The sequence below is a fragment of the Notolepis coatsorum genome (genome assembly GCF_963971535.1).
Source record: "Notolepis coatsorum genome assembly, chromosome: 14".
Lineage (NCBI taxonomy): Eukaryota > Metazoa > Chordata > Actinopteri > Aulopiformes > Paralepididae > Notolepis > Notolepis coatsorum.
Window position 1 is genome coordinate 40,350,938 of NC_140178.1, and position 15,194 is coordinate 40,366,131.

The 15,194-nt window shown below is 40.9% G+C and overlaps 1 protein-coding gene across 1 annotated transcript in view; it reads left to right on the forward strand.

Annotated features, from left to right (window-relative positions):
- Positions 1–15,194, forward strand: part of clcn7 (chloride channel 7) — an 84,155-nt gene that overhangs the window by 44,258 nt on the left and 24,703 nt on the right. The window contains exons 12-17 of the mRNA XM_084329087.1: positions 996–1,112; positions 2,313–2,367; positions 2,705–2,765; positions 13,029–13,170; positions 13,875–13,968; positions 15,099–15,186. Coding sequence (XP_084185213.1) covers positions 996–1,112; positions 2,313–2,367; positions 2,705–2,765; positions 13,029–13,170; positions 13,875–13,968; positions 15,099–15,186 — 557 coding nt within the window. The remainder of the gene's footprint in view (positions 1–995; positions 1,113–2,312; positions 2,368–2,704; positions 2,766–13,028; positions 13,171–13,874; positions 13,969–15,098; positions 15,187–15,194) is intronic.

A 15,194-nucleotide genomic window follows, 5' to 3' on the forward strand; every position in this document is an offset into this window, starting at 1 on the left:
TCTGCGATGTGGTCATCTGCTGCTAGTGGTGACATCAGGAAGCTCCAGGTGGTCCAGAACAGGGCAGCACGGTTGGTACTGGGCTGCTCACTAAGGTCTAATGTGAGCCGTATGCATGCCCGCCTCTCTTGGCTTAATGTTGAAAATAGATTGTTTTTTAATATACTTGTGCTGTTCAAGTTGGTCATGAGCAGTAAAACTCCTGTTTTATACATAATCAGATTGTTTTTAGTAATACTGTGCACAAGCATTACACTAGAGGTTCCAGTAGTGGGCAGCTTGAATTGCCAGGTCCTAGAACCAGCGCTTTGGGGAGATCTTTTATTTTTAGAGCCTTAACTCTTTGGAATGGCCTGCCTCGGAACCTCTGCTGCATTTACAGTAGATTCACTTTTAAAAAGAATCTTAAATAGTTTTTAAATTGTTTTTATCACTGTAAAGTAATTTTTTGTTTTTGTTTTACACTAATGTAATTTTAGCTATCTTAATTGTTACAGTAGTTTCATTATGCATTGTGTGTACTGACTTTTAATCATTTTGTTTTTGCAATAATTATTGTTTTTGTATGTTTTTTTTTTTTGTGTGTGGACCCCAGGAAGACTAGCTGGTTGCTATCGCACCAGCTAATGGGGATCCCTAATAAAATCAAATCAAATAAAAAAAATCCTGAGGTAACGTTAAATACAGACAACGTCGAAAAGACTGGACACGCACAGGGACAAGTTAAACATCAATCAATTAATTTAATACAACAATTAATACATTTAATGCCTAATTTGACAGTTTGATCTGAACTCGTTTGGCAGCATTTCCTACGTTTTGGTGGTGCTCTAGTGACATCCAGTGGCTGAAACTACATAGTATGCCTTTAAATAGAGGTAGAAAGATAAATACTTTTGTCCCCCGTTCCTTTTTTTCTCCCTCAATTGCAAACTTTCCCTCCTTTCCTCTCTCTTCATCCCCTTCTCTTCTCCCTCCCTTCTGTCCACCTCCAGTTCTTTGCCTCCATGATCTCTACCTTCACTCTGAATTTCTTTCTGAGTATCTACAATGAGAAAACAGGCGACCTCTCCAACCCCGGTCTCATCAACTTTGGGCGCTTTGAGAGCGACGTGAGGATCTTTTAATACAAACTATTTTATTGTATATTTTTTAGTAGTGCTGTTGACAATGCAGTGACAGCACATTTGAAATGTTACTCTGAAAACGTTTTCACCTGTGTATAGATGTTTTACCTTTCATTTTCGAATGAAAAACATTTTTGAATTCATGACATTATGTCATCACAGTATCTCCAAGGAGCGAGTACACTATGCATGTTGAGGCAAATCTCTGCTTTACATTTAGTTATAATTATATTTGCCTGTCTGTGAGCATGGTCTGAAAATGGGGGGCTGTATTAAGAATGGCTGCACCCGTTAATTATGTAACTCAACCCTCCTAATCTACCCACAATGCCAAGCATTTAAAGATCCCCTTCACTCAAAAATATTTTTCTTTTAATAGTTAACTCCTCTTGGAGGCATGACTTTGATATACAGTTTGTTATTCATGCAGAATCCCATCCAGAGTCCCTTTGTCACATTCTTCCCCTGGAGAGGGAGGGCTTCTCTGTACTTCCCTGAAATCTGAGTTACATTGTGTGTCACTAAAGGTGTTGAAACTCTCATGGTCCAATATGTGGTAACTTGACACCTTTCGCTTCGGCATACACAGAAAGCCGAGTAGGTACTGACATGCATTACAGAATGTAAACTGACAACCTGGAATTCCTGGTAAATATGTATTTGCATAATGTGCTAATTGTTAACAAGCACCCATCTATGCAAGAATCTGTGAATAGTATTCATAGATTATTGCATTATCAATGAAGGTAAAGGTGGAGATATGCTGCTAAACCATTTTCAGTAGTTTATTTGACAATTTGGTGAGAAAAAAAACACATTTACACAAATTGTTTTTCAATATAGAAACCTTTTAAGTTTCCAAAGATTAGAGCTAATGTCAGCTACCAAATGTTGCAGCTAATTCTAGCAACTGTTAATCAAAGACCATATTTCATTCACATTAACTACTGTTAGCTGTAACATTTGGTAGCTGATATACTAGCCACTCTAATGTTTTTGTAGCAAATGTTAGCGCTAATGATGGCTAACCGGTAAAGAGGTTGCTAGATGTTTTGCATTGTGGGATAGATGCATTTTGAATGGCTTCAAAGTTAAACATGGGGGCAGCCGTACTTAATACAGTCCCCCATTGCTGTGGGTTTGTCTATAATGAAAACTTATTCAGAACATTTTGTCCACTTTCAGAGTGTGACCTATAACCTCTATGAGATTCCTCTGTTCATCGCTATGGGAGCCATAGGTAACAATACCTTTCTATTCCTGACAACAATTAATTTATGATCTTGAAAACTGAACTATGTTATCTCCATTTATTTAGCAGATGTTGCCAATTATCTTCTCTGTTACAGGCAGTACTGCCCATCTAAATTGGCCATATTCACATGGTGGTCATTTTGGCTAATCCCATCTGAGCACAACATAAGAGCAAAATGGCTTCTGTGTGAATATGGTCAATTGCATGTTCAAAAAGTTGGACTTTTATGTAATTCTTACACGTACAGTATGCTGTATTTTAACACTTAAGTGTGTGTGTATCACCCTTTCACCCCTAATGATGCCTTGCTTTCCATATGCAGGTGGATTGCTGGGAGCATTGTTCAACGTACTAAACTACTGGCTGACCATATTCAGAATCAGGTAAGCTGATTCCTACAGCACTTTGAACCATCATGATTCTAAAGATCTAGATAACATTTTCTAGTAATAGAGATGCTAGAAACAATTCACTTTAATTGGAGGGACATGCCGAGGACTGATGCCCACATAGAACGTAGTGTTGGATTCTGGCAATCAGCCAATCTCATCTCATCATGGCTCCTTCGTGACTCTCTCTGTTGTGCGTTGTGTTTTATTGCAACCCCTGATAGTACATCCATAGTCAACTTGATCTCTTTCCTTAGATCCTCATGTTTATTCTTATAAACATAGCCTCGTACAAGATGTAAACCAGTTCTGTATTGTCCTTGAAAAGTCTTTGGAAGGAACTAAATTCATTATTATAATGGATTTCTCCTTTCACCCCGCTCGGTGGTCGTCGCGGCCTAGCTGTTATCCAAAAAGCCTTCCCTGTCGTCGTGGCACTTCAGTCGTGGCACTTCAGTCGTGGCAAATCGTTTCAAAGTCTCTGATCAAGCTCTTCTCGTCTGTGCGTCGAATCTGAATTTAACTTCCCCAGAAGGAAACTCTCATTATAATATTCTCGCCATAGCAACGACAGGCCCGGCCCCTCTTCTCGTTGCTATGTGACATGCTGTCTTTTGACCCAAATCACTATGGCAGCGGTGATGTTGATATTAACTTACCCCAAACAAACGCTGTGGCTATCAGCTGTTGATGATAACAGCACAGGATCATCTGCTGGGGTTAGTCAGCTCCTAACACACACTCTCTCTGTTATCCTTCTCCTCTGAGATGACTGAGTAGATGCTGTCACCCACCAATATTTTACATTATATACACCTTGAAAAACATAGACATCCTTCAGTAGGAAAACAAAAAAAACAAGCGTGCTAGAGCTTTATGTGCTCCAAAGGGTTTGCAACAGTGGGAGTGAGGAAGTGATTGCTGCTGCTTCCGTGGACCTGATACTGGTGTATTATCATGACGACACAAAAACTGGAAGACATCTGTAAATCTGCAATCCCTCTCAGATGAATGCAATGGCGTAGTTTCAGTAAAAGCCAAGGTATGGCAAGGAGGGAGGGTGGCTGTTGCGGCCGGTGCTACTTATAGTTGGAAGGTCGCGAGGGGGGGGGGGGGGGGGGGGTTTAAACAAGATTTAAACAAATTAAAATCAGTTGTGCAATAGTCAATTTTGGGGGAACTGTACATTGGAGGTGGGTGGGGGGTTGGGTAGGCGGGGTGGGGGAAACTGTACAGCTGTACAAGCAAAACTGTACATTGGAATATCGACGAAACCATACTTGGTTCTAAGAAGAGGGTCTCGTGTATTCTTGGGTTAGGTCATTTACTGTACAATGGAGGGGGTTGGGTTAGGACATTTACAGGGGCCAGTTTAGAATTGCAGTCTCCCGTAGGTGTTCTTTGAGAGTGGTTTTGAAAGTAGGTAGTGATTCACATTCCTTTACAGCTGTGGGTAGGGCGTTCCACATTGATGTGGCATAATTGCTAAACGTGTTTAGTACCTTGTTTGAGCCGAATCTGGGTTTAACATGATTTGTGGAGCTCCCTCTGGTGTTGTGGTCGTGGTATTCACTGACCTTTGGGAAGTATTTCGACATGTACATGGGTATCTTAGTCGTGTAGTGTATCTTGTAGACCAGGCCCATTGCAAGTTGCTATACTCTGTCTTCTACTCTAAGCCATCCTATGTAGTCAAAGTGGGCAGGGGTGAGGTGGGTTCTAGGAGTAAGGTCAAGTAGTAGTTTGACCAGTTTATTTTGTGATGTTTGTAATCTTGTTTTTAGCGCCTTTGAGGTACTTTGGTACCATGAGGTGCAAGCATAGTCGTAGTACCCTTGAATGAGTGCTCCTGCCAGAGTCTTTAGGGTATTCTTGTTTACCAGAGAGTGAACCTGTCTGGCGCTCAACTACAACGCGGCAGCGCGCGTCACAAATGACACGCAAATTAGATGATTTTGTCACAAGCCAAGCTATGGCGAGTGCCATACCTTGCCATACCAAAATGACGCCCCTGGATGAATGTGAGTTGTGTGTCTACCGTATAAAAGAAAACTTACAAACTAAAACGTAATAATCCCATTCTTGATCCTTAACATCCCTAGGACAGTAAGATGTCTGTTTAACAGGAAATTGAGAGGGTTGTGATATCTACATTTACATTTAGTCATTTAGCTGACGCTTTTATCCAAAGCGACTTACAAGTTCTGTACGACAAGCCATCAGGAAGGGCACAACTCTATCAGCTGAGCAACAATGTTCATCAAAGTGTTGAGTGCTACAGTGTAGGTTAGTTTATTAGGACAAGTGCATGACAGTACGGTTAGTTAGGGTTAGATTTCTTTTTTTAATTCAGATAATGGTTGAAGAAGTGCGTCTTTAGTCGACGGCGAAAGATTGGACGTGATTCGGCTGTCCTAACTGGGGTGGGTAGTTCATTCCACCATTGTGGACTGAGAATAGGCGACTTCTCTTTGATGACCCTCCCGGAGCTTGGATAGGAGTAGGTCTGAGGCGGCCAGAAGATGCAGAGCGTAGGGGTCTTGAGGGTGTGTAGTTAGAGACCATTGACCGGAGGTAGGCGGGAGCGGTTCCCTTTGCCGCACGGTATGCTAGGTTGAGGGCCTTGAAGCGGATTCGTGCAGCAATGGGGAGCCAGTGCAGGTCCCTAAGAAGCAGGGGTGTAAAGTACTTGAGTAATTGTACTTCGTTACAATACTTAAGTACTGTTTTGGGGGATTTGTACTTTACTCGAGTATTATTAGGTTTGTATACTTTGTACTTTTACTCCATTACATTTCAGAGAAAAAATACATACTTTTTACTCCTTACATTTAAAATGCAGACCTACAAAGTACAAAGTACAAATCTCACAGGTCCAACCATTTAAATTAGTATATTTTAATTGTTTATCTGGCCGAACTAACGTTAACGTTATTAATCCTGCGACCGCAGGTAAACAGCCAATCAAATCCCCATCAATGGAAAATGAACCCACCCATACCCATGCTGATTGGTCCTTGTGCAACACTAGAAAGTGGGGATCTTTGATTAAACACCTGCTATCAGAAGAATAGACAGTCAGATCCGCATTATGCTGTGGTTAATATTGTGATATTATTCAGGGTACTCCAGTATTCTGTCTTTAATATTGTGATATTATTCAGGGTACTCCAGTATTCTGTCTTTAATATTGTGATATTATTCAGGGTACTCCAGTATTCTGCCTTTAATATTGTGATATTATTCAGGATAATCCAGTATGCTGTGGTTAATATTGTGATATTATTCAGGATACACCATTCTGTTTTTAATATTGTGATATTATTCATGCTGTGATGTAAATGCCGTCCATGTTAGTTTACCTTCAATGGAGAAGTGCATTAAATAATTTTAATGCAAAAAAGTGTCCTCTGTTCTTTCATTTCAGCATTGTCTATCGCAGAACACATTCCATTGTGGGCAGAGTGTATGCTTGGTTTAATTCCAGCCTTGCCTAAACACCAGCTGATGATTTCACTAATTGGCTCACCTCTTCAACTAACTCACCTGGTGCAATGTATAGTTAAAATGAAAGCTTGGCCCACGATGGAATGAGTTTGAGACCCCTGGTCTATCCCTTTAAAAAATAATTACTTTTACTTTTTAGTACTTAAGTACATTTAAAAGTAGGACTTTTTTACTTTTACTCAAGTGTGTTTTTAGCCAGATACTTTGACTTTTACTTGAGTCAGATTTTGAGACGGTACCCATACTTTCACTTAAGTATAATTTCTGGGTACTTTTTACACCCCTGCTAAGAAGTGGGGTGACATGGGCCGACTTCGGTAGGTTTGAGATCAGGCGGGCCGCTGCGTTCTGAATCGGGCCGCTGCGTTCTGAATGAGTTGAAGAGGCTTAGTGGCAGTGGCCGGGAGGCCAGCGAGCAGTGCGTTGCAGTAGTCGAGGCGGGAGATGACTGTTGATTGGACGAGGAGTTGGTTGGCTTCTTTTGTCAGGAAGGGGCGGATCCTTCTGACGTTGCTCAGGAGGAATCGGCAGGTTCTGGTCGTCGCTGCGATGTGAGCAGAGAAGTTCAACCTAAAGGCCCACTGAAACACTCTGTTGAGGTAGTAATTTGTATGGAGTATTCAACATTGTACAAAGTAGACCTAGCCAATAGCCATATATGTGCACATATGGTTGACTGAAGATATAATGGGAATATGATACTGGGGGGGCCTTACATACACTGTCATTAGTATACATATGTCTCACTTGAGTGCTTCAGTATTGAGTGCATAGTAGTAGAGACATGTTAGTATATTAGGAAGAGTGCATGATAGTAGAGGACAGTAAGAAGGTTAGTATTTTCTTTTTTATGTATTTGTCTTATATATTTTATCCTCATTATGTCTATTACCCTGCCTGTATCCCTCCCCCCCCCTCCCCTGGCTGCTATGCACCCCAGATGTCCCCAAGTGGATTAATAAAGGAACAATTTATTTGTGTAGGACTCAAAAGGCTCACAGTACAGTATGCATGCTATGACATAAATCTACATGTGAATAGACCTGAATAGACTGGTCTACATGTGAATAGACCGACAGCAGATCAGGCAAGCTCATGACAATAGGAGTAGAATGCAGCGGGACAGGGTTGTTTCACTAGGAGATAACATGGGTGGTAATTAGTGTCTAGGCCAGAGATACCTGCTAACTAAGTCTGCTTATGCATGGAGTTCTGCCAATAGCTGACAATGTGATGACGTCTTGTCTAGTGTTACTGTCAAAACATTAGCTGAGACTTTGACAAGGCCATGGCACCTGCTCGTTATGCTAACATAAACAGCCAAAACAATACCTGGCATCAGTATCAGGAGAATTGACCCAATACTAAAATACAGATAACCAAGAACCATGTGTAATATGTCAGAAATCAAATGAAAAGTTTTTTTTACATGTAGAAATATGTTGAAATATGATTATATCTCAACAGTTAAAATTGTCCAATTACCCCAAACCAAGTTGAGTATAGCTGATGGTAACTTATGATTATGGGAGCTTCTGTGAATTGTCCTGCTTATATGTTGAGATCTAAGCCTATTTAGTTAGCTAGCTTCTGTGATGCAAACTTCCTGGCCTTACTTCCTGTCTGTGGCTACAGTGTTTCCCAGTTTTTTAGGTTATTGGTGGTGATGGCAAGGTGGCAATATGCACCATCTTAGTGTGACACTTTCTCCCTCTGTTTGCTTATCGCTGTGTGTGTGTGTGTCCCGTCAGTGTGTGCCTTTCTCTCTGTGTGGTTATTACTGCTTGTGTGTGTGTGTCTTGTCAGTGTGTGACTTCCTCCCTGTGTGTGTGTGTTTCTCTCTGTGGTTATGGCTGTGTGTGTGCGTGTCCCATCAGTGTGTGGCTTTCCCTGTGTCCTGTCAGTGTGTGACTTTCTTTCTGTGTGGTTATGGCTGTGTGTGTGTGTCGTCAGTGTGTGACTTTCTTTCTGTGTGGTTATGGCTGTGTGTGTCGTCAGTGTGTGACTTTCTCTGTGTGGTTATGGCTGTGTGTGTGACTTTCTCTCTGTGTGGTTATGGCTGTGTGGCTATGCCTTAGGCTTAAAGTAATAATCTCAAAGAATTGCATTTAAATAAATATCTATTTACGTTTTTGTCTATCGCCGAATGAGGAAACACAATGTGATTGAGCCTATGATGAAAGCCTTGTATTTGCTGTATTACGAACTCAGTGTCATGGCAACATGCCTGGGAAAACATCACAAGCAGTTAGGGACGTGTTTTTCAATCACCCACGCAAAGAAAATATAAATGTCTACATCAAACTTTAAAAACTGCAAATCCAAAGGAAAATTAACTAATTTGACGTTCAGATGAAGGTAAACAGTCAAAAAAGGAAAGCGACCATCAGCCATAGAACTATAGACCATCAGCCATAGAACTAGACCATCAGCCATAGAACTAGACCATCAGCCATAGAACTATAGACCATCAGCCATAGAACTATAGACCATATAACTATAGACCATCAGCCATATAACTATAGAGTATAGACCATCAGCCATAGAACTAGACCATCAGCCATAGAACTATAGACCATATAACTATAGACCATCAGCCATATAACTATAGAGTATAGACCATCAGCCATAGAACTAGACCATCAGCCATAGAACTATAGACCATCAGCCATAGAACTAGACCATCAGCCATAGAACTAGACCATCAGCCATAGAACTATAGACCATCAGCCATAGAACTATAGACCATATAACTATAGACCATCAGCCATATAACTATAGAGTATAGACCATCAGCCATAGAACTAGACCATCAGCCATAGAACTATAGACCATCAGCCATAGAACTAGACCATCAGCTATATAACTATAGACCATCAGCCATAGAACTATAGACCATATAACTATAGACCATCAGCCATATAACTATAGAGTATAGACCATCAGCCATAGAACTAGACCATCAGCCATAGAACTATAGACCATCAGCCATAGAACTATAGACCATAGAACTATAGACCATCAGCCATAGAACTATAGACCATCAGCCATAGAACTATAGACCATAGAACTATAGACCATCAGCCATAGAACTATAGACCATCAGCCATAGAACTAGACCATCAGCCATATAACTATAGACCATCAGCCATAGAACTATAGACCATCAGCCATAGAACTATAGACGAGGAAGAAAAGCAAAGGAAGTGAGGTCCAAAAACACGCCTGCACCTATCGCTTATCGCCATAGGTGGCGCCAAAGGGAAGGACATGTCGATTTTCTAAATGGTTACTGGAAAGGCACGGCCTGAGGGAGCTCTGTTTTCAACACCATTGTCATCCTGCTGCCCAGAAACCCAGCTGGAATGACGTAGTGAAAGATCAATCGCACATTGAACTTTCCTTTTTAGTTAAGATCATGAATGTTGATGGAGGGGTGGTGGGGGGAGCACTGGATAGAGTGAATTCCTCCTCCACTTGTGCCAGACTCAGCCTAATACAACTAAAGGTGGTACACAGAGTACACTACAGCAAAGCAAGACTAGCTGAAATCTACCCAGACTCTAATCTCAATTGTGACCGCTGTAATAGTCCACAAGCTGATCTCTCTCACATGTTTTGGTCCTGCCCGGGGCTTAGACCATTATGGTCCTCGATATTCAATGTGCTCTCGATAGTACTAGATACCACAATACAGCCCTGTCCACTGTTGGCCATTTTCGGCGTACCGGCTGAGCCTCTCCCTATTAAGCCAAACGATACTGACATGTTGGCTTTTGCCACGCTCTTGGCCAGACGGAGAATACTCCTAGCCTGGAAACTGTCTACACCTCCCCCCTTCTCCGCCTGGCTAAAATATATGGTCTCGTTTCTAAAACTAGAGAAGATTAAGTATGCACTTAGAGGAGTTAACGAAAGATTCTTTAAAAAGTGGCAGCCGTTCATTTCTTACTTTAACAGCCTATCTGTTCTCCCTCCTGACTGAGTGTCTTCCTTCTTTGAGTGATCCTCCCATCTAACCAGCCCCAACAGTACTATGTAATACCACCAGATAACTATGTATATACTCTATAATTGACTATTTTCCTTTTGTTTATTATTATATATATTTTTTTATTATATTACTTAATTTTTCTTTGTTATATTTGTATTTTGTATTATTTAATTTAATTGTATTATTGTCCGTAGCAATTGTTATTGTCTGTATTTTAACATTTTCTCTTGTTGCATGTTATGTATGTAACCCTACCTGTTGATCCGTGGGGTGGGTGGGTTTGGGGGTGGGATGGGTGGGGTAGATTATACAAAAAAAGGGAAAAAGGGTGAATGAATAATTCAGATTTTGTAATTGTACAAACTTGCTTCACCAATAAAAACTGTTGTTTAAAAAAAAAAAAAATCATGAATGTTTCTGGTTGAGCGAGTCTTGCAGTATGTACAGGTTTAACCGCATGGCGGTGATTACCAGAAACGACTGTGTAGAAACTAGAAAGTAGATTTTTTTTTTACCATTCCTGACAACAATTTGTTTTACGGTTAAGTTAGAAGTGGGGGTTAGAGTTGAGTTTAGATGAGGCTTAAAGCAGTGGTTCTCAACATGAGGTTCAGGGACCCCAAGGTGTCCTTGAGGGAGATCTAGGCGGTCCCCAGAAAGATGGGGAATATTTTATTGGAAGTATAGAAGTGAGCCCAATGGGAGTTATATACGAGTGACTATTCTGATAATAGGTTTCACTTTATCCACTGTCATCTCCTCAACTAGTAAGTAGTAGACAACGACAATATAGAATTCTGGTTTTATATAATAAAAAAAAAAAGCTTATCAAACGGAGGTCCCTGAAAGTAAATCTTCCGCAGCCTCTTAATGCATTTAGGGATCGAGGACACAAAGATGGGTGAGAACCACTGGCTTAAAGGATGCATTTCTTCTACTTACAAGTGTACAGTAGGTCCTTCCAGCCAACACCATATTATAGCTCATATCCAGAACTCCAAAAACGTCATCACTGCAATGAACGTGAGCATCAGAATTACTGTATGAAGTGACAGTGATCGCCAGGAGTCTGTCTGAAACGGAACTACATACATTTACATTTAGTCATTTAGCTGACTCTTTTATCCAATGCGACTTACAAGTTCTGTACGACAAGTCATCAGTTCAGAGGTCGATCGCTGTTATTTCATACAGTAATTCCGGGAAAAGCTACGATGCTCACGTTCATTGCAGTGATACTGAGCAAAACAAAAAGTACAGCTCTGACCTTTTTATTATTCTGGAAAACAATTGAGTCCTATGATTTCTGAATATGAGCTATACTCTGGTGTTGGCTGGACTTGTTAGTAGGAGAACTGCATGGTTTTGGTCTTTTCATAGGCATGTTGACAATAAGACAAATTAATCTAAAGCGGTTTGGAGGTAAGGGAATGGATGTGAGTCAGCGTAATGTACTCGCAAGTATATAAATAAATCCGCATGTATAGGGTGATCCGTTTCCCCCCTGGAAATTATGTCATGGTAAATGGACTGGATTTATATATAGCGCTTTTATCCAAAGTGCTTTACAACTTATGCCTCACATTTACCCATTCACTCATTGATTGATTGATTGAAAATTGTATTAACAGATTGCAGAATACAATACAGTACAGCTCAATACACACAATTGTTAAGGGGATGCAGACCAGAGAAAGACTTTCGTCTAGTGCAGTGGTTCCCAAAGTCGGGGTCGCGACCCAAAGGTGGGCCGCGAGCAGCCACGGGTGGGCCGCGAGATGATTTAAAAAAAATAAAAAAAAATAAAAAAATATATTTTTTTTATTTTTTATTTTTTTATTTAAATTTTTTTTGTCAGGCCACTGAACTTAGAAGCAGGCCAGGACAGTGTTTCTAGTTGTATTCTAAAATTCTATTCTATTGTATTCTAAAATGTGACTATATGGTTTTATATTAACTTAATAAATAAACAAAAACGAAAAATCTACTTATTTCAACGAACATTTCAAACTAAATAACAGATTATGCACATAAAACGCTGAAAACAACCGAAGCAACAATAGTATTTTAATGAGGCTATTATTATTATCATTATTATTTTGCAACAAGTTAGCCCTCTCATAAATAGCACATATAAATGAATAACTAACTTGAACTAACTTAATAGGATTGAAGTGATATTTGGCTTAAAAAATCGGTCGCCTGGCAAAAAAAAAACAAAAAAAAAAACAGACTATGTGCATTGGGCCGCGGCTCTCTGACGCCTTATTTTCTGGGCCCCGGCCTGAAAAGTTTGGGAACCCCTGGTCTAGTTTACATCAGGGTCCCCCATTTTCAATTCATCATAACATATATGACATACATGACATACAGATAGACAGTACTGCTACATCTATACATTTATGACACCAGATTTACAAATACAGTACTGTTTGTGATACAAAAAGAGTAAAAAAGAGAGTATACATTTGACGAAGAAACTGTACATTGGAGGAGGTTGGGGGGGGGGGGGGGTTGGTTAGGGGGTTGGGTAGGGGGTTGGGGTGCAAGCATAGTCGTAGTACCCTTGAATGAGTGCTCCTGCTAGAGTCTACAGGGTATTCTTGTTTACCAGAGAGAAGATCCGGTACAAGAATCTAGTTCGTTGGTTGACTTTTTTTTATTACATTGGATGCCATTTTGTCACAGGAAAGATTTGCCTCTAGGATGGAACCTACAGTAGGTATGTAATTTCATCTTTCCTTGTCCTTTCTCAGGTATGTGCACCGGCCCTGTCTCCAGGTGATGGAGGCTATGTTGGTCGCTGCGGTGACTGCAACTGTGTCGTTCGCCATGATCTACTTCTCTAATGACTGTCAGCCTCTGGGCCCAGAACATGCTGAGGAGTACCCTCTCCAGGTACACGCACTCACGCACGCACGCACGCGCACACACACACACACACACACACACACACACACACACACACACACACACAGGCTACTCTGCTATATATTAACCTTAATAATCTGAATTAATTCAAGGCGGCCGGGTAGCACAGCGGACTAAGCGTCTGTCTACCACCGCAGAGACACTGGTATCGAATCCGGTTGTCAGCTGTGCCTCTGGCTTGGCCGGCCATCATACTGACACAATTGCCGGTGTCGGCGGGAGGGAAGCTGGTGGGTGGTAATCTGGTCATTGTAAACAGCGACACCTACAGGTCGGTCGGGGCACCTGCACAGCGAGGGAGGGAAATGGTGAAGGTAGTGTGACCTCCCACGCGTTACACTTCGCCAATGAGAGTCCTCGCTGCCAGGTGAAAAGAGGCTGCTGGCTGTCTCCTATGTATCGGAGGAAGCATGTGATAGACTTCAGGGCTCCCTAGACCGACCAGTGGAGGGCACATGCGCGCAACGACCAGGAAGGGGAGGGGGGAATTGGCATAACGACTAAATTGGGATGGGAGGAAAATACAGAAAATAGGAGGAGAAAAAGTTAAAAAAAATATATATACCGTATATATATCTGAATTAATTCATTACTCACTTTCCTTTTTGTTTATCTCTTATTGTCTGTCTGTCTGTCTCTCTCTTTCTCTCTCTCTCTCTCTCTCTCTCTAGTTGTTCTGTGCAGATGGAGAATATAACTCTATGGCGACAGCGTTCTTCAACACACCTGAGAGGAGTGTCCGTAGTCTCTTCCACAACCAGCCAGGTAAGAAGAGTGTTTCTAACCAGGCTGTTAAAGGCCCCTATTGGTGCTTCTCCGGAGTGTACCCTTCCTGCTGACCTGTTGTACAGAACTTGTAAGTCACCTTGGATAAAAGCGTCAGCTAAATGACTGTTCACTCTGCTACCGGCAAACGGTACCGGAGCATTCGCACAAGAACCAGCAGGTGCTCGGGCCACTTTGGCTCCTGAACAAGGACAAGGACAGGAGATAGCCCTCTTAAAAACTCTTGAACACACACACCTCTTAAAAACTCTTGAACACACACACCTCTTAAAACTATTGAACACACACAAACGCACCCTGCACCTCAATATGCACGTACACTTTTACACAAGACACTTTCTGTAAATAATTGACTATTTTATTTAATCTTACCTCATTTTATATTTTATTTTATCTTACTACTACTACTTTACTACTTATTGTTACCATTCTTGTATTCATTGTTGTTTCTTAATTGTGCACTGTTGAGTCTGAGCTCGGAACACAAAATTGTCCTGCAATGCCCCTGTATTGTTGTGTATTTGACAAATAAAGAACTTGAACTTGCAAATATAAAAGTCAGTCAAATGAATGTATAGTGAGATGAACTTAGAATTCCTTGGTACTTCATGTAGTTTTATTTGACTTACTCAGGCATATTCTATATTACCTAAACATACTCGCACATTATATATTACTTAAACATGCTCACACATTCTATATTACCTAAACATACTCGCACATTATATATTACTTAAACATGCTCACACATTCTATATTACCTAAACATACTCACACATTCTATATTACCTAAACATACTCCGACACATTCTATATTACCTAAACATACTCACACATTCTATATTACCTAAACATATTCACATTCTATATTACCTAAACATACTCATACTCACACATTCTATATTACCTACCGGTAAACATACTCGGATGCAAGTTGTTGAAATGGTCCAATTTGTCAACTTCAACTGAGTTGCTCTCTGGCACCTAAGGTATAACCCCTCATCAAAGCCGTAACATGTCTCTCTCTCCCTTTCACTCACTGACTAACTATTTGTCAGCCCCCTCTCCCTCTCTCTCATATCTCTTTCACTTGTCTCTATGTCCTCTAGGTAGCTACAACCCCCTGACTCTGGGTCTGTTCACGCTGACGTATTTCTTCCTGGCGTGTTGGACGTACGGCCTGACTGTGTCTGCTGAGTCTTCAT